We start from the raw sequence: 16,890 nt of genomic DNA, 5'->3' as shown, positions 1-16,890 counted from the left end.
AGAAAGATTCTCTGGTCCGTGACCACTCTTCTCTTAGTTTTTAACTATTAGCTCAACGTCAAACATGTAATGCTTTCTTTTCTGCTAGGTTATGGCTAATATAGTTATTTTTCTACCTTCCTTTTTCGCTTTTCTCACTCGTTTACTATAGCCCATGTTTAGCTCAGTTTTGCCCCCAAACTATGCTCCCAGCTGCGTGTCTTACTTACTTACTTTCTGATATATCCATTTCTCACTAATCAGTTGCTTTGTGTGTGTGTGTGTGTCTGTGTTTTGCTTTAGCTCTTCATTGACGTGGAAATCCAATCATCAACCCTGTTAGCATCACCCGTTTCCCCCTATATATACACCTTCAAGCCTTCCCTTCAAGCTCACACACCAAGAACCTGAAGAGAACTTGAATGGGTTCCAAGATGTCTAGAGAATCTCTTAGACTTTTCCCACTGCTTCTCATCACTCTCCTCTACCTGGTTTCTGTCATTTCTTTGGTGGAATCTCGTCCTCCTTTCGCTTGCGACCCGAGGAACGGGTTGACGAGGAGCTTGAGGTTCTGCAGGGTGAATTTGCCGTTACATGTGAGGGTGAGGGACTTGCTGGGGAGGTTGACGTTGCAGGAGAAGATAAGGCTGTTGGTGAACAATGCCGCCGCCGTGCCTAGGCTGGGGATTCAGGGCTACGAGTGGTGGTCCGAGGCCCTTCATGGGGTGTCCAATGTGGGTCCTGGGGCCAAGTTTGGTGGTGCCGTCCCTGGTGCCACCAGCTTCCCTCAAGTCATCACCACCGCTGCTTCCTTCAATGAATCCCTCTGGGAGCAAATCGGACGGGTAAACATCATTCATTTAAAACGCATAATAATATGCTTAGTCAATCATTTTCCGTCGTTCTATCATAATCTTAACAACCGTGATATTATCATCTTAATATTATTCGATAATACATCAAATATAAATTCATACTTCGTAACGGGTAAAGTCATATATTAAATTTCTTATTTTCATGACAGCTCATAATCTGTGAAGTATTTTTCAACTTTTACACGTAATTAGATGTTGGTTTCGTTATTTTTCTAAATAGGCACGGGCACATGCTACCTTGGGGACACTTAATTTTCCAATTAGTCTCTTTTAGGCTTTAGCTTTTGGCCCATACCCAGAGTTTGGTTATTTTATTCACTAAGACAAAAGTTGCAAACAGTAGGGGGGTCACCCTCTATACTCCCAAATACTACCCCTGCTTTTCCCAAAGTCGTCAAAAGCCTTGGCCAATGGGCCACTTTGTTAGTTTAATTTAACTCATCTGCCCATAAATTTGGATAAAAAAAAGGAAGAGTCCTTTGAGAGTTGGGTGATGAATATATGCAAAAAGTTTGTCACTATCTCCAACCAATTTACTAGTATTAATTATCTAGAAGAAATTATTCCAAACATGCATAACTCAAGTTACTAATTTACCTAAAAGTTTGTTAAAAAATAATTTTATATCTAATCTTAATAGTAATTACCATGATCAAGAGATATGACCATGCACCCTTCAATCTTTGTCCTTGTCTGCTTTGTAATTATGGTGCTGATGATCAAAATACATAATGGGGTTGTTGGATTTGGCCCCTTTTTCCATGATAAAATTCTTTACAATATTAATAATAAGTTTGAATGAAAAATTTTTTTTCGTCAACCGTTGAGCTTTCTTTTTCTCATTTGCTTTCGATTTTCCATATCTATTTTGTCTGGAACTTAACAAACTAGGGGAAAGCTTTTCAAACCCAGAAATTGAAAGCATCAAAGAAGAAGTGACAAGAATTGTGTATTCAAGTTTCAAAGAGAAAGTTGAGTGTCAAATTAGCCTTTTTGGATATGTAGATAAGTGGCCTTAGCCAGAGCCAAGTAGAAAAAAACCTAACAGTGGGTGACCGATAGTGATGGTAACGAGTTTTTGGAGACCAACTTGCAAAAGGAGTTAATTTTGCGTATACATCTTAGCTACGGCTACGTTAGCAACCCATAATCTTCAAAAGAGAAAAAAATATATATAAAAAAAAAAGAAACAAAAAAGGTTAACCCCATACCTACTTTACTTTTTTTCTCATTTAATTTATTTTTATAATTAAAAGTTTTACCGTTAATTTAATTAACTAGAGTATTAGAGGCAAAAGCAATTGATTTATACATTTCTTATGTTATCGTAATCCAATGAATAGATACTTATACTAAAGATTAAAAAATTGAGAATCCGAATCTTATTTGTTTAATGAAGACTATTGAATCAAATATTCATATGTTCAATTAAATTATTATTAATTAATTAATTATGGTAATTTAATAATTTTAGTTTGTACTATTTCATGGAACATATACTGGTGGGGTGCAGGTGGTCTCGGATGAAGCTAGAGCAATGTACAATGGAGGGATGGCTGGTTTGACATACTGGAGCCCCAATGTCAACATATTCCGTGACCCACGATGGGGCCGAGGCCAAGAGACTCCCGGTGAAGACCCCGTCTTAGCCGGTAAGTACGCCGCCCGCTACGTCCAGGGGCTCCAGAGTGCCACTGGGAACCGGCTCAAAGTTGCAGCCTGCTGTAAGCATTACACCGCTTATGATCTTGATAATTGGAATGGTGTGGATCGATACCATTTCAATGCCAGGGTAAGAATACGTACCCAGTTGTTTTCTAACTTTCTAGAGGAAATTAATAAAGTACATATATGTTTGCTACAGAAGGAGCCATTTTTAAATTTGTTTTTTTGGATTCTCTTTCGGCTGCTTACCTGGTTTTCTGATCAGAATACTGTACTCAAACCTGGAAAAGTTTCAACAGCTAGGCAACTTTCCTTTGTCCGTTTCTCTGCAAGAAATTGAAAATGAATGCTGCTTAGCTTGCAAGGATCTTATAGCATTTACACCTAGCACCTAGCAGGAGTTAGCCATGGAATCAGGACTATTCAATTAGCCTAAAAATTACAAATCGTTTACCTTTGACCATCTTGGCAGTCACACGCCATCTTCAGCAGTTGAGAATAGCGACAGGACTGGGAAAATAGGAGGGCTTAGATTCAAGCTAGAATTGAAAATGTAATATGGATGGTGGATGCAGGTTAGCAAGCAGGACCTGGCGGACACATACGATGTGCCATTCAAAGCATGTGTGGTGGAAGGGAAAGTTGCGAGTGTTATGTGCTCTTACAATCAAGTCAATGGGAAGCCCACTTGCGCAGACCCAGACCTACTCAAGGGTACCATCCGTGGTCAATGGCACCTTAACGGGTTTGTTCCGATTCTGACAACTTAATTTTACACCTCAAACATATCTGTGTTTTTCATACTTTCTGTTTTCTGATTTTCTCTGATTGGGTTTTGTTGGTTTGATTAGGTATATTGTGTCAGATTGTGATTCGGTTGGGGTGATGTATGATACTCAACATTACACAACAACCCCGGAAGAGTCAGCTGCAGCTACCATCAAAGCAGGTCAGCTCCAACTTCAACATTTGACCCTGCATCATTATCATTTGTATTTTTAGTGTTTTTAAGCTTCATCTTTTCTATTTGTTCTTATTGTTCGTGGGCTTTGTTTATTTTTCAGGTTTGGATTTGGATTGTGGGCCATTTTTGGCAGTGTACACAGACCTGGCTGTAAGGAGGGGCTTGTTGGCTGAGGTTGATGTTGACATGGCCCTGGCCAACACTATTACAGTCCAAATGAGGCTCGGCATGTTTGATGGTGAGCCATCAGCCCAACCATATGGGAACCTAGGTCCAAGAGATGTGTGCACTCCGGCTCACCAACAGCTGGCTCTCGAGGCTGCCAGACAAGGCATAGTTTTGCTGAAGAATTCTGGGCCTTCCCTGCCATTGTCCACTGCACGTCATCGCACTGTTGCAGTTGTTGGACCCAACTCTGATGTCACTGTGACAATGATAGGAAACTATGCAGGTACAATCCATTGTCCTAGTAGTTCTTCAAGCACTATGAATAATTTGATTGCTTCAAGGTTCGAAATTTCGAAATGAAAGCAAAGTTCATGATCATTCTTTTTTCCTTCGATGCAGGTGTCGCATGTGGTTATACCAGTCCCCTGCAAGGTATTTCAAGATACGCTAGAACCATTCACCAGGCAGGGTGCTCAAATGTTGCCTGCAAAGCAAACAATTTGTTTGGAGCCGCGGAAGCTGCCGCTCGCCAGGCTGACGCATCTGTACTTGTTATGGGGCTTGACCAATCAATTGAAGCAGAATTCAGGGACAGGGCAGGGCTGCTCTTACCTGGACGCCAGCAAGAGCTGGTTTCAAGAGTGGCTAGAGCCTCTAGAGGCCCTACTGTGTTGGTATTGATGTCAGGCGGTCCAATTGATGTGTCATTTGCTAAGAATGATCCTCGAGTGACTGCCATTTTGTGGGCTGGTTATCCAGGCCAAGCTGGAGGTGCTGCAATTGCAGATGTTTTATTTGGAACAACCAATCCAGGTAATCTTTCAGGATTCCATCAATATGTTGGACATTTTGATGTCAATTCTCCCAGTTTCCTAGCTAATTTGATCATTTTTTTCTTTCACAGGAGGAAAGCTGCCAATGACATGGTATCCACAAGACTATGTAGCCAAAGTGCCAATGACAAACATGGGCATGAGGCCATCCAGAGGCTACCCTGGAAGAACCTACCGTTTCTACAAAGGTCCCGTGGTATTTCCTTTCGGCCATGGCATGAGCTATACAACCTTCAAACACTCTTTAGCCCAAGCTCCAACCGAGCTCTCAGTCCCTCTCAACACCAATCTCTATGCCACCACAAACTCAACCTTCTCGAGCAATGCCGTCAGGGTGAAACATGCCAATTGCGACTCACTCTCATTACCCTTCCACATTGATGTGCAAAACACTGGCACCATTGATGGAACTCACACCTTGCTCGTTTTCTCCACACCGCCTGCCGGAAAATGGTCTCCGAACAAGCAACTGATAGGTTTCCATAGAGTTCATGTCCTCGCCGGGTCTCAACAACGAGTCGAAATCAACATTCATGCCTGCAAACACCTCTCTATAGTTGATGAATTGGGAATTCGAAGAATTCCCATGGGTGCACATAGTTTACACATTGGGGATCTCGAGCATTCTATTTCTCTCCAAGCAAATTTGGAGGGCACCAAGCCCTAGACTCTCAGGAGTTAGGACATCACAGAAATCCACAGAAAAGAAAAATTAAGTTAATTATTATTATTACAAGTATTCTCAGTAAATCCTCTCTCGAATCATATGAGAAAAATCTCGAAGATTGGAGAGAGTTCCACTTCAATCCCAAAGGGAAGAAAGTGGTCAAGAATTATAAGTTTCCTTATAGACTAGGCATTGAGTCCCCCAATCTGTTTTGTTTTTACAGAAAAAGAAAACAAAATTGATTGAAAAATAGAATTGGTCAATGAATAATAGAAAGAAACCAGCCCAAGCTTTTGCTGGTTTCGGGCCTTGGTATTGTATGCTTGTTTAAAAAGTTTGTACTTCAGCTCTTGTTCAAAGGAAATATATACAAGTACAATTGCATTACCTAGCTCATTCCATCTCTCTTTCTCCATTGAAACAACCTATCAAATTCCATGAAAGAACTGGTCAATAAGTTTAAATTTCAAAATGGTTCCGAACCAATCTTTACTTAAAAAAAAATAGTACTAATAATTCTTTGTCCGTCTCTTTCTCTTTGTTTTTCTTCAACGTTTATGAAAATAAAGATAGAATCTTTGAATAAATGGGATTTGTTTGTCTAGTTTTACTAGTTCCAATCTGAAATGGAAACTTGAATTCTCGTTACAAATCGACCTCAAATTTTGAATAGAGAAATGCAAACGTGGTGTGCCAATGTTCTGGAAAATTTGTACGAAGTCTACTTTGTACACACAATTGGTTAAACTGACCACTTGACTGGTCAGCAACTACTCCAGCAGCTCAACTAATTCTTCTAGATTCCTTCTATACAATTTTCTCCTTTTTTTTATGTCCAAATTCTACATTGAATTTTCCCATTTAAATTTTCTATTTTTTAAATAAAAGATGAAAAAAAAATGAGAGATTAATTCTGACCCTTTTTAATGTAGAAAATTTAGTTGAAGATAATTTCCCTAGCCCATTTTTTTAATTTTTGAGATGCAATTATTATTATTTCTTTAATAGTTGAAAATGTTAATTTAACATAGATCGACAAAAGAATTATCGTCAAATTAAAATACTAGTATGTTAGTAGTATTTGATTTTTTTAAATAAAGTCGAGTTTAAATTATTTTAAGACGATCTTAAAAGGTGATGTTTTGGATACTTGACAAAAACACGATTACACTTTAAATAAATGAGAAATTAATTTTTATTTCTAAATTAAAATAATTTTTTAAAAATTTTAATTGAGAGTGATAAATTGATCAAGAGTTAATTTGATGTTAATAGATATATGATATTAAATATAATTAAACTCGAGTTTTATGATATTTATAGTAACTTCTTTTGAAAAAGACAGCATAGCTAGCGGTCTTAATGTCCTATTAATTTTGGTGTTTGTAGTTAATGTCCGTTGTCTTGAGCATTTATTAGTATATTAATGAGAGTAAAAAAAATTAAAAAAAGATTTTTTATATTAAATAAATTAGATGCCGTTTCTCCTTATAGATTTTAATCTGTCAAAATTAGGAGTTGCCGTTACTAATTAGTACAAATTGACCCAATAAATTAAAATTAATTTATTCTTTGGCCCAAAAAATTATATATTTAATCTCCATTACATTAAAATCAACTTTTTTTTCTTATTTTTTAAATATAAAATAGAAACAATTGTCAACAAAAAATAATATTGAAACCCCATTGCGAATAAAAAAATATTATGCAAAAATAATTTAAAAAATTAAAAGAAATAAACAATTCCCCACCTGTAAAAGAAAGAGGAAGGTGTCGGTACAGGAGGGAATTCTACACGTGAGAAATTGCACGGCGTGAGTTTCCCATGGACCAGCCTGACATTGATATGTCAACGGCACAGACCGTAACTCTTACAAATTTCATTTATAATTACATCAATTAAGATAAAAAAGTTAAAAAAAAAAGAAAATCTAATTATTAGATTCCTAAAATATATTTTTCTTTTTTGGGTGTCTCAAAATGAATTTTTTTCATTTTTTAAACACTCAATATTCTTATTTTTTGTATTACAAATTTATTTTTCATATTTTTATATTTTTTGAACTTTCATAAAAATTTAAAAAAAAATATTTAGGGTAGGAAAAAAAATTATAATTTAATATTTTTTAAAAAAAATTAATGCAGAATCCAATCCTACCCTTCAACCACCTTCTTTCTAAATTAGAGGTTTTGATTGGTTTAGGTCTTTGTTGTTTTCCTGTTTTCAACTTGTTTTACTTTCCGTCTTTCATTTTGTCTAACCTAATATATATATAGATATAGATATAGATATACACTTGCTTCGTACAACATATTCTTATCTCACCCCCTCACTCAACACATCCTTTCTCTCTCTCTTTCTTTTTCTCTCGTCTATCCCTTCCCGTTCTCTCTGTGCATCTCTTCCTTTTCCCTTGTGCAAGGTATTGCCAAGATCCCCTCCCTCCTTCTTCCTCCTTCTTTTATCTCACATATTCATAAACCCTATCTCTTTTCTATCTTTTCAAAGTTAATTTTTATGCACGTACATACACACATACACGTAAACATGAATTTAATGAGTTTTTTTAAAAGTTTATTGGGTTTTTTTGATTATGTTAATAATCATGATTAATGCTGTTTGAGTGATTTAACAGGGGAGAACTTAGAAGGAAAATGGCAGACTGCAAACATGGTGAAGACTTCTATGCCTCCCAAGACCATGAAGTAAGTTGTTTATTTCTTCTTATTTTCTTGGCATTTTACTTGGAAAAAATTAAACCTTTTTTGTTTAATAATAAGTAAATAACAGAAGAATTATATGATAATCCCTCCACAAATGATTGACGACTTCTATCTTTCATAAGTCCAATGTGACATTTCTTGATGAACAGAACCGACGGTTCTGATTGTTGAATATGGAGTCCACGTGTCAGACCCACATGAAGTGGGTGCATCATAGTCCTTCTTTAACTCTAACTGACTACCTTTTTTATTATTAGTAATATAATTAAAAATCATTATTAGGATGCCAGATTTTTCTGATTGTTTTTGGTAATTATTTTCTGATTAAATTCCAAAAATGGGCCTAGAGAATCAGCTGATATTTTTTCGGGTTTTGGCCCATTTGTCGCGTGATTTATGGTAGTGGTAAAAGTGATCCCATGTGCTCATCTCTAGGATTGTAGGCACGTGGGGTCCGTAATCAAACGGCTATTATGATGACATGACAGGATGTATACGTTGAGATGTGGGGCTGGAAGTACCTTTTCGTATTTCTGAAACATTCTTTTGAAATGTCGGCAGTGTTGTATTGTACGTACAACAGTACTATACAGTATCTGGACCCCAACTTGATGTTAAGCATTCAACCCAATCACGTGGGATTCTATTTTTCTATTTTTACGTGTACTTTTCTATTTGTCTTTTATCTACTCTTGTCTCCGTATATTTCTCCTTTAAATTTGGTCCCATAAACATTATGTTCATGGTTTATCCATTGTGATCAATCCTTTAACGGAAACTTAATCTCGACATATTGGCATTTTATGCTTACATGATATATGATTCGTTAAATTAACATGATTGATAAGTTGACGTCGATCACGTCAACTTATCATGATATATAATCACGTCAACTTATCATGTTATATATCTTGTAATATTAATTGATATTAAATCTGACATCAAATTTGATTCCACTAATGACGTTAAATCAATGTATTAAGCAGGGAACAACCACGGCCGAAAAATACGGAGGACTAGTGCCGAAGAAGAAGCCCTTAATCTCAAAGGTAAAAATAAATTGTTTTTGAAGTATTTAAGATTAAGACAAAAATTCAATTATGAATTTGATGTGATGAGCTAACAAAAAATTTATATAAAATTGGATGAATGTAGGACCATGAACGTGCCTTCTTTGATTCAGCAGACTGGGCATTATGTAAGGTATTTGTCAGCCATTAAAGAAAAGCAAAATTAGATTCTTGTCGAGGAAATTGATGAATTTGTCCAACATTTTATGACCCAAATTTTACAGTTGGAGTCCACTTTTTTTTTTTCCTCTTTATTTTGTCGGTCATAGGGGGTCCCAAGCTGAACTGGAAGCCAGAGGCTTAATCTGGCCCCAACAGGGAATAATTATTGCAAGTGTTTTTTTGAGTTTACACCAGATTCTTTTGTTTTTGTTTGAATTGGTGAACAGCAAGGTGCAGGAGCTAATCAGAAATCGACAGTGGCAATAGAGACTTTGAGACCAAAACTGCAGGTATGTAATTGTAATAGTAATCGATTCAATTTATGTATGTTTGTGTACGCGCGTGTTTAAGAGATACTGAAATGATAATGTTTATCAATTTTTATGAAGAGAACTCCGCACCAACAGTTACCCCCGAGAAGACCTGCTTGTACATCTGGTCGAGAGAATATTGTGAGTTTACGGAATTCTTTTAAAATTATTTTGTTCTTGAATTTTAGTTATGAAATTGTTATATTTTGATAAAATAATTACATAAATTATCTAATTAGAGTTATAATATAACATATTAGTATCTCAAATGATTAATTTCTGTTGATTTTATTGCAGGGCCAGTAGATCCCATCAGGTGGTCGGAGGAGGAAGTGGGAATTGATCAATGTTTATAACATTTTTATGGGGATGGAAATTGAATTTACGTTGCAATGGGCACTTTAATTAGTTTATCTTTTTAATAAAAAGGGAGAGAGTCTTCATTGTTGAAAAAAAGAGAAATGCTATGTTCTGTAATTAGACAATTAATGGTTGGGCATTCGATTAATCCAGTTAATTCAGTTTAGAGTCTTCTTCCTTAATCTTGTTTCACTAATTTGGGGTACGCAAACGGTTAATTTAGTTAAAAATATTTATAATTAAATTAACTGAATTTTGTTTCAAAATTAGTTTAGTCGATTGAAAATCAAGTATTAATTGATTAACCAGATTAGATAAGGAAAATTTTTTAACTTAAACTTATTTTTTTAATTTTATTTTTTTTCTATGTTAATTACAAATTAAACAAATTAAATTATGAAATCAAAATAATATTAATCCAAACATAAATGAAAATATATTAAAATATACTTATTTATATGTTTATATTTTTAAATTTGCTAATTGTTTTAATTGAAAAAAAAATCAAAATTAAAATTGATCGAATTAATTGATTTAACTATGCTCACTTCTAAATTAACTGAACCGTTTTAATCAAATTTATTTAATTTAATTCAATTATTTCAATTTTAACTGAAAATTTCTTAACTCTATCACAAGTGATTGGTGAGTATTGTAGCAGATTTTTAGAAGGATTGAATGAAGGAGACAGTAAGAAACTTCTACGATCCTTCATTCGTTTTTCCTTTTGGTCCCATGAGAAATTTCTATGATCCTTAAACCTTGTTATGAGGATAGGCTTGCTTGTGGTCAGTTTGCCCGATTGGGATCTTCTCATTTAAATGTACATGTCAAGATCCTTAACTCTGTCTCTTCCCCCACAAAAGCCCTAAGGTCCCATTAACTTAACCATGGTTGGTTTTTGTTTGGTTGTCTTTGGTTTAGGATAATGAAGGAATAAAAATGCAATAAAATCAAACCCTATCCAAAAAATAACAAAGAAAAGTCATCAAAATAAAAAAATATATAAAAATCACGAAACATATCATAATAAATAATAACGTGATACGTTGATGTGACAGCATAATATGATCATAAGATATTTTTCATATTTATGTCAACTTGACGTGAAGTATAAAATAACAAGTGACATTTTAATTATTAATAATTAATTAATTAATTTAATTTAAATAAAAATATAAAAATTAAATTGAACTCAATAAAAAAAAATACCAACTAAAAGTAACTAAATTTTTTTCATCAGAACTGGGTCACAATTAACGGGCTTGAGATTGACATTAATGGGTTGCAAATGTTCAACATCATGGGCCAATTTATGGGCTAGATCAATAATGGAATAGCAAATCTAGGCATGTAACTTAGCTTTCAATATTTCATAATAATGAGACCAATTGCCTAATGGATCTAAGTATTTATTCATCTATGAACCTTTTTGATTAATAGATACCTTCCTTGATCTTTACCTTGTCTCTTTTATTTTGGGTGAAAAAAAAAATAAAATAAAGCTATCAAAGGAAAATTTCCCCTATCCCCACTCCAATTTTAGTATTTCACAAATCTCAATTTGTAGGAATAGTGTGATAATATAGGAAATATATATAGTTAAGTTAGGAACTTTTGGATAGGGTATAAGTGACTATATTGAAAATCATTACTAAATTTATTGGAAGAAATAATGAGTACAAAATTATTGATAATCTTTTACTTTTTTTTTGTATACTCATATCTTTCTTCCTTTCTTATGTAGTATATTAAAGGAAATGTCTTTTGGTTGGAAGGGAAACTCATCATAAACCAAATGCCTAATCATATTCTCCATTATCACTTAAGGAAAACAGTGTTAGTCCTAACACCTTCATTTTAACCCTTTCGAAAATATATCTCTTATAATTATTATATTAAAATTAATTAATTACAATCATGAAATGAGTAAAATTCATTAAAATATTATGTGAACATTAAGTGATAGATTCGTACATAATTTTTTTTTGTGATTGGATAACTGAAGCTTGTAATAAAAAATTTACAGATAAAAGATTTTGGATATTTTAATCCCATCACACATCTATCTAATAATAATTTATTAATTTAATGGTAATATCTCATTTATGAATCAATGCCTTAGAACTCCACTTTTAAGTGTATCTAATAGCCATATGTGATGTAAAGAAATTCTAACTATTGGAATAAAAGTAGCATTAATGTAAACGCCATGTCGTTTCCTAAGCTCTTTTCATACAGTGAGCAACATTCCTTCCAAAGGCGAAGAGCTGGCCTGCGTTTGGTCACTGGTTATTTGCAGAGGGGACATGAGAAGGCTTTCCTCTTTGGCTTCTAGGTCAACAACTTCCCTCAGAAACCTCACAAAAGATCCCAAAAATACAACAATTTCTTGTCAGAGCCAATTCAAAAGCAACACTCCAGTTCCTCCTCCTCCTTCAAGAGGTAACTCTGCGATCAATCATCATTACATTTCTCAAATTCTTTCGAGAAACGATTGGTTTTTACTGCTAAACCACGAGTTAAAAGCCAAGAGGATAGTTTTAAATCCTCAGTTTGTAGTGAGTCTCTTGCAAAATCAGGAAAACCCATTATACCCTTTGAGATTTTATATATGGGTTTCGAATATTGACCCCTTATTCGCTAAGAATCAATCGGTTAAGGGTGTTTTAGCTACTGCCCTTTATCGAAAAGGGCCGGTTTTGTTATCTGTTGAATTGGTTAAAGATATTAGGAATTCGGGTCTTGTTGTAACCGAAGATTTGCTTTGCATTTTGATCGGTAGTTGGGGAAGATTAGGATTAGCTAAGTATTGTGCTGAGATATTTGGACAGATTTCATTTTTGGGTATTAGTCCTAGCACAAGATTGTATAATGCCGTGATTGATGCATTAATAAAATCCAATTCACTTGATTTAGCTTATTTGAAATTCCAACAAATGTCAGCTGATAACTGTAAACCAGATAGGTTCACATACAATATTCTCATTCATGGCGTTTGTAGAACTGGTGTTGTCGATGAGGCACTTCGTCTAGTCAAGCAGATGGAAGGGTTAGGATATTCGCCAAATGTGTATACCTATACGATCTTAATTGATGGGTTTTGTAATGCTAGGAGGGTGGATGAAGCATTTAGACTTGTGGAGATGATGAAAAAGAGGAATGTGATTCCTAATGAAGCCACTGTGAGATCATTAATTCATGGGGTGTTTCGTTGCGTAGCTCCCCACGAGGCGTTTGAGTTGTTGATAATGTTTTTGGAGAAGGAGCCTATGATGCAGAAATTAGCTTGCGATACTCTACTGTATTGTCTGTCGAATAACTCTATGGCAAGAGAAGCGGCATTGTTTATGAAGAAACTTGCAGGGAGAGGGTATTTGCCTGATAATTCAACATTTAATCTTACAATGGCATGTTTGATAAAGGGATTGGATCTTGATGAAACATGTCTGATTTTAGATAGTTTTGTTGAGCTAGGTGTGAAACTAGGGTTTAATACTTATCTTGCACTCATACAAGCCTTGTATAATATAGGAAAATTTGTTGAGGGTGATCAGTATTTGGATCAGATGGCAAAGGATGGGTTGTTAGCAAATGTTTTCTCATATAACATGGTGATTGATAGCTTCTGCAAAGCCAGTATGATGGACAGGGCAAGAAAGACTTTCAGAGAGATGTACCTTAGAGGTATAGCTCCTACTCTTGTTACTTTCAATACCATTATTTCTGGGCATTGCAAGATTGGGGAGGTACACAAGGCTAAGGAATTTCTGGTAATGCTTTTGGAATCTGGTTTTGATCCAGATATCTTCACATTTAGTTCACTAATTGATGGGCTTTGTCGAGCACACATGATTGACGATGCTTTTGATTGTTTTTCTGAAATGTTTCAGTGGGATGTCACTCCAAATGATGTTACATATAATATATTGATTCGATCCTTGTGTGCAATCGGTGATGTTGCTAGAGCAATGAAACTTTTAAGAAAAATGCAAGCCACTGGAATAAATGCTGATATTTTCTCTTTCAATGCTCTCATTCAAAGTTTTTGTAGAATGAAGAAGATTGAGAAGGCAGAAAAGCTTTTTAACTCCATGTTGAGGTTGGGCTTGGATCCTGACAATTATACCTATGGTGCTTTTATTAAGGCATTGTGTGAGTCAGAAAGATTTGATGAAGTGATACGAATGTTAAAGTCCATGGAAGCCAAAGGTTGTATTCCTGATTCTTATACATGCAATTTAGTTTTGGAGTCTCTTGTTCAGAAGGGTTGCTTGGAAGAGGCTCGGGATATTGCAAAAAGATGCAATCGGAGGGGTACTAAATTAAAAGTGATTCCTGGACTGTAGGATGTTATTTTTACTGGTTCATGTATTTAGATGGCTTTTTTGAGATCTAAGCTGTGGACCATTGCAGTCATAAAGCATTTAACCTTGCTTTTCCATACTACCTTTACAGAATTGTTATCGGCAGAATGTAGCAGAACATCAGGTGGTCTGTCCATTCGTTTATGTCATAATCTCTGTTGGAAAGGTTGCACTTATTACCTGCTGGGATATGCAGGTTCAATTGTGGGCTTGGATCACCAAATACAAGTTGTTAAGCAATTAACTTTGGACAAGGCACTCTATTCCCTCAATTTATCTTCTCAGATTCGTAAAGGCTATACTGCTATAGGAGAAAATGACAATTGGCCACATATTAACCGATACTCTGGCCCTATGTGAAGAAGAATGGCATAAAATGACTTGAGGTCTGGTAGCATCCAGCAGCTGTATTTTTCCTAGAATTAACATGGTTGTACTTCTCAGTTCTAACTGCAATGTTATGTGATTCATTTTATTCTTTCTAGGGTTATATCCATTATTTTATGACCAGTACTGTAATAAATGTAATCTGAGGAAGTTATGCAAAAGAAAGTTGGTTCATTCAAAGAAAAGAAACATAGTTAACAGGAAAGATTTATTGTTTGTTATGATTCCCCATGCATAATGTTTCCAAATAAGGCTTCCACTTGAAAGCTATAATTTCCTTTACAGGGTAGCATTTTTATCAGGTCCATTTCAAGCTCACTTCGGTTTGATTGCCATTCGGCATGGTATCCCTCCGCCAGACTGCTGCTAAGCCTAACTGGCTGTAGAGACCTGAGCCTTTGCCAATGCTATGATGGTTCTCCGTTGGTTTCAAATTTTTCTAGAAAATGAGATTGCTTAGGCCTTTAACTAATTACTATAAATTTTCTCGATGACATAAAGAAACCTTGACTTGCACTAAAAGTTTCAGAATGATAATTTTTAGGTTTGATATATGTCACTTGGAAAAGAAAGTCCTCAGCTAGTTAAAGTTGGTGACTTGCACTCCATCTGCTCCACTCCTACGAGTCTTTCGCATTCCTCCAAAGTTCACCCCCAAACAATGGAAAACAAACAAATGGGTATCCTTTTTCCAATCAATTTTACCAAACTCTATTCAACGCTTGTGTGTAAAAGAAAATTAAATTTGTCATGGTTTCCGGGCCACGGCCAATAGAACTAGAATACCCAAATGAGACTTTCAGAATGTTCATGTACTGCACTATTTCAACAGCAGCGGTTTTATGTTACGTGCTGATGCTGAAAATTTACATTGGACAGATTATATAATTAGCTTCAATTTATCTTTCCTTTTTCATTAGTTCAAACTGTCTGTAAGCTTCTAAAATGGCACTCTCATTTACATTCAAATTTTGGGTTTTAGCCATAGCGATGGTTTGCATGTCTATATTCTGCTTCTACTTAGGTATCTGACAAAAAAGAAACATGAACTTTTCTCCTAGCTATTCATTCATTATCAAAGCGTGTTAATCCTTTGCTTCAATCCTTGACAGGGAAGGCAGATGAAGGTTTGCCTCAAACGGGTGGTGTAGCCCGTGATCCAGCTCAAATTGTCGCAAAAGCATTGTTATGTTTCAATGATAAATATGTAAGCTTTCTGGACCTGCACATTCAATCAACAGCCATGAGAAGGATTCATGGTTTAACAGGCTTCACATTTGTCACTTGATAATCTGATCATACCCTTTTCCTAGTGATTATTTTTTTTTTGAGCGTTTATCATCAATGTCTATGCCTATTAGTAAGATCGAAGAATTGCTTCTGAGGTCTCAGTAATGATATCTTAAGGATTTAATTGAAAAATATCTTACTTGTTTATATTCGAATCAGATTTACAGCAGCTGTGAAGAATCGTGCAGATTGACTGCAAGTGGAAACCTAGGTGTTCCTCCCGGCTACATTGATGAATATTGCAGTGGACCTTGCCTGTCAGAGACACACCTAGTGCTCAACTGTATAGAGAACATCATGACAAACTTCCTGTTCTACAACAGGGCCACGATTCAGGATATTAGAGACACAATCCAGGCAGGATGTGGCTATGGTCCTGAAAGAGGTAACTTCCAATCAAGTTTTGTTGAAACATGGTTCCTTTTGGTTTTCCATCAAATAATCATAATCTGTTTGTCTGTGTTTATGTAGGTGATTTCAATGTGGAAGAGCACATTGAAGCTGAGGGAAGCAGTGCAAGCAAGGCAGCCACTCAGATTTTGATTGGCATAGGGTCGATGATTATTGCCTGCACTCTATTACTTTGAGTTGCTCTGTTTCAGAATGAGGCAATAGGACATGACTGTAATTTGCTGAGCATCATATTAGATTTATTCAACTTGTTTGATTGTAAGATATATATATCTGTAAAACTTTGTTTACTGTTTTCACTCTGAAAGTACTATGATTCTGTATTTCTTCATATCTCCCATACTAAGAATTGGAAAAAGAAAAAAAAAATGCAACATTTAGCCATTGAAACCAAATATAGCCAACAGGAATCTTGAAACAGAGCCCTGGCATGCAGCAGTGAACCTGGAATTTATGATGACCAAACCTGAAAACCAGTAATGATTCTGAAATGAAGAAGAAATTTTGCCAAAATTTATTACATAAATTCAGCCTCAGCAGCAAGCAAACGCGCCGAATGCCTCGTGGTCCTGACAAGCACTACTGTAAAACTACCTTTCCCACTAAAATGAGCCAAAACATTTCTCTATTTTACCGTGCTAGTCCACTTCTCGTTAC

The 16,890-nt window shown here is 35.4% G+C and overlaps 4 protein-coding genes across 9 annotated transcripts; all 4 read left to right on the top strand.

Moving 5' to 3' along the window:
• Nucleotides 1-359: 359 nt before the first annotated feature.
• On the top strand, nt 360-5,538 carry BXL1 (beta-xylosidase 1). Its single transcript, XM_007035682.3, has 7 exons — nt 360-824; nt 2,368-2,646; nt 3,095-3,264; nt 3,371-3,468; nt 3,584-3,934; nt 4,051-4,464; nt 4,556-5,538. The coding sequence occupies exons 1-7, from the start codon at nt 402-404 to the stop codon at nt 5,149-5,151; spliced, it is 2,331 nt and encodes a 776-aa protein (XP_007035744.3). The 5' UTR covers nt 360-401; the 3' UTR covers nt 5,152-5,538.
• Nucleotides 5,539-7,417: 1,879 nt separating this feature from the next.
• LOC18603609 (cAMP-regulated phosphoprotein 19-related protein) lies at nt 7,418-14,278 on the top strand. 2 transcript variants are annotated; one of them, XM_088805312.1, is made up of 8 exons: nt 7,418-7,574; nt 7,788-7,857; nt 8,862-8,924; nt 9,031-9,078; nt 9,335-9,397; nt 9,497-9,559; nt 9,716-9,759; nt 14,263-14,278. In XM_088805312.1, exons 2-7 carry the CDS (start codon nt 7,807-7,809, stop codon nt 9,722-9,724), a joined length of 297 nt encoding a protein of 98 aa, XP_088661438.1. In that variant the 5' UTR covers nt 7,418-7,574; nt 7,788-7,806; the 3' UTR covers nt 9,725-9,759; nt 14,263-14,278. The 2 variants fall into 2 exon arrangements, with proteins under 2 accessions (XP_088661438.1, XP_007035742.3); XM_007035680.3 differs by lacking the exon at nt 14,263-14,278 and having other exon boundaries at nt 9,716-9,960.
• PPR40 (pentatricopeptide (PPR) domain protein 40) lies at nt 11,965-14,737 on the top strand. Of its 3 annotated transcripts, XM_088805311.1 has the most exons (3): nt 11,965-13,551; nt 13,672-13,990; nt 14,237-14,737. In XM_088805311.1, exons 1-3 carry the CDS (start codon nt 12,088-12,090, stop codon nt 14,503-14,505), a joined length of 2,052 nt encoding a protein of 683 aa, XP_088661437.1. In that variant the 5' UTR covers nt 11,965-12,087; the 3' UTR covers nt 14,506-14,737. The 3 variants fall into 3 exon arrangements, with proteins under 3 accessions (XP_088661437.1, XP_088661436.1, XP_007035741.3); XM_088805310.1 differs by having other exon boundaries at nt 11,965-13,990; XM_007035679.3 differs by lacking the exon at nt 14,237-14,737 and having other exon boundaries at nt 11,965-14,227.
• LOC18603607 (Glycine-rich protein family) lies at nt 12,087-16,579 on the top strand. 3 transcript variants are annotated; one of them, XM_018118637.2, is made up of 6 exons: nt 12,087-12,223; nt 14,818-14,947; nt 15,077-15,212; nt 15,645-15,739; nt 15,982-16,207; nt 16,294-16,579. In XM_018118637.2, the coding sequence occupies exons 3-6, from the start codon at nt 15,086-15,088 to the stop codon at nt 16,407-16,409; spliced, it is 564 nt and encodes a 187-aa protein (XP_017974126.2). In that variant the 5' UTR covers nt 12,087-12,223; nt 14,818-14,947; nt 15,077-15,085; the 3' UTR covers nt 16,410-16,579. The 3 variants fall into 3 exon arrangements, with proteins under 3 accessions (XP_017974126.2, XP_017974125.2, XP_007035739.3); XM_018118636.2 differs by having other exon boundaries at nt 14,818-15,212; XM_007035677.3 differs by lacking the exons at nt 12,087-12,223; nt 14,818-14,947; nt 15,077-15,212 and adding an exon at nt 15,330-15,556.
• The last annotated feature ends 311 nt before the right edge of the window (nt 16,580-16,890 follow it).

The sequence above is a fragment of the Theobroma cacao genome, chromosome 4, assembly GCF_053813885.1.
Source record: "Theobroma cacao isolate CCN51 chromosome 4, ASM5381388v1, whole genome shotgun sequence".
Classification (NCBI taxonomy): Eukaryota; Viridiplantae; Streptophyta; class Magnoliopsida; order Malvales; family Malvaceae; genus Theobroma; species Theobroma cacao.
This window is presented reverse-complemented; position numbering and strand designations above follow the sequence as displayed.

Bases quoted from the DNA above. Each gene is read 5' to 3' on its own strand.
- BXL1 (XM_007035682.3), top strand. From the start codon at position 402: ATGGGTTCCAAGATGTCTAGAGAATCTCTTAGACTTTTCCCACTGCTT. The intron at 825-2,367 runs GTAAACATCATT...GGTGGGGTGCAG, and splicing joins TCTGGGAGCAAATCGGACGG to GTGGTCTCGGATGAAGCTAG. The intron at 3,469-3,583 runs GTCAGCTCCAAC...TTTATTTTTCAG, and splicing joins TGCAGCTACCATCAAAGCAG to GTTTGGATTTGGATTGTGGG.
- LOC18603609 (XM_088805312.1), top strand. From the start codon at position 7,807: ATGGCAGACTGCAAACATGGTGAAGACTTCTATGCCTCCCAAGACCAT. The intron at 7,858-8,861 runs GTAAGTTGTTTA...TGTATTAAGCAG, and splicing joins ATGCCTCCCAAGACCATGAA to GGAACAACCACGGCCGAAAA. The intron at 9,398-9,496 runs GTATGTAATTGT...ATTTTTATGAAG, and splicing joins CTTTGAGACCAAAACTGCAG to AGAACTCCGCACCAACAGTT.
- PPR40 (XM_088805310.1), top strand. From the start codon at position 12,088: ATGAGAAGGCTTTCCTCTTTGGCTTCTAGGTCAACAACTTCCCTCAGA. The intron at 13,991-14,236 runs GTTGTATTCCTG...CTACCTTTACAG, and splicing joins AAAGTCCATGGAAGCCAAAG to AATTGTTATCGGCAGAATGT.
- LOC18603607 (XM_018118637.2), top strand. From the start codon at position 15,086: ATGTCACTTGGAAAAGAAAGTCCTCAGCTAGTTAAAGTTGGTGACTTG. The intron at 15,213-15,644 runs GTATCCTTTTTC...AATCCTTGACAG, and splicing joins AATGGAAAACAAACAAATGG to GGAAGGCAGATGAAGGTTTG. The intron at 15,740-15,981 runs GTAAGCTTTCTG...TATTCGAATCAG, and splicing joins TATGTTTCAATGATAAATAT to ATTTACAGCAGCTGTGAAGA.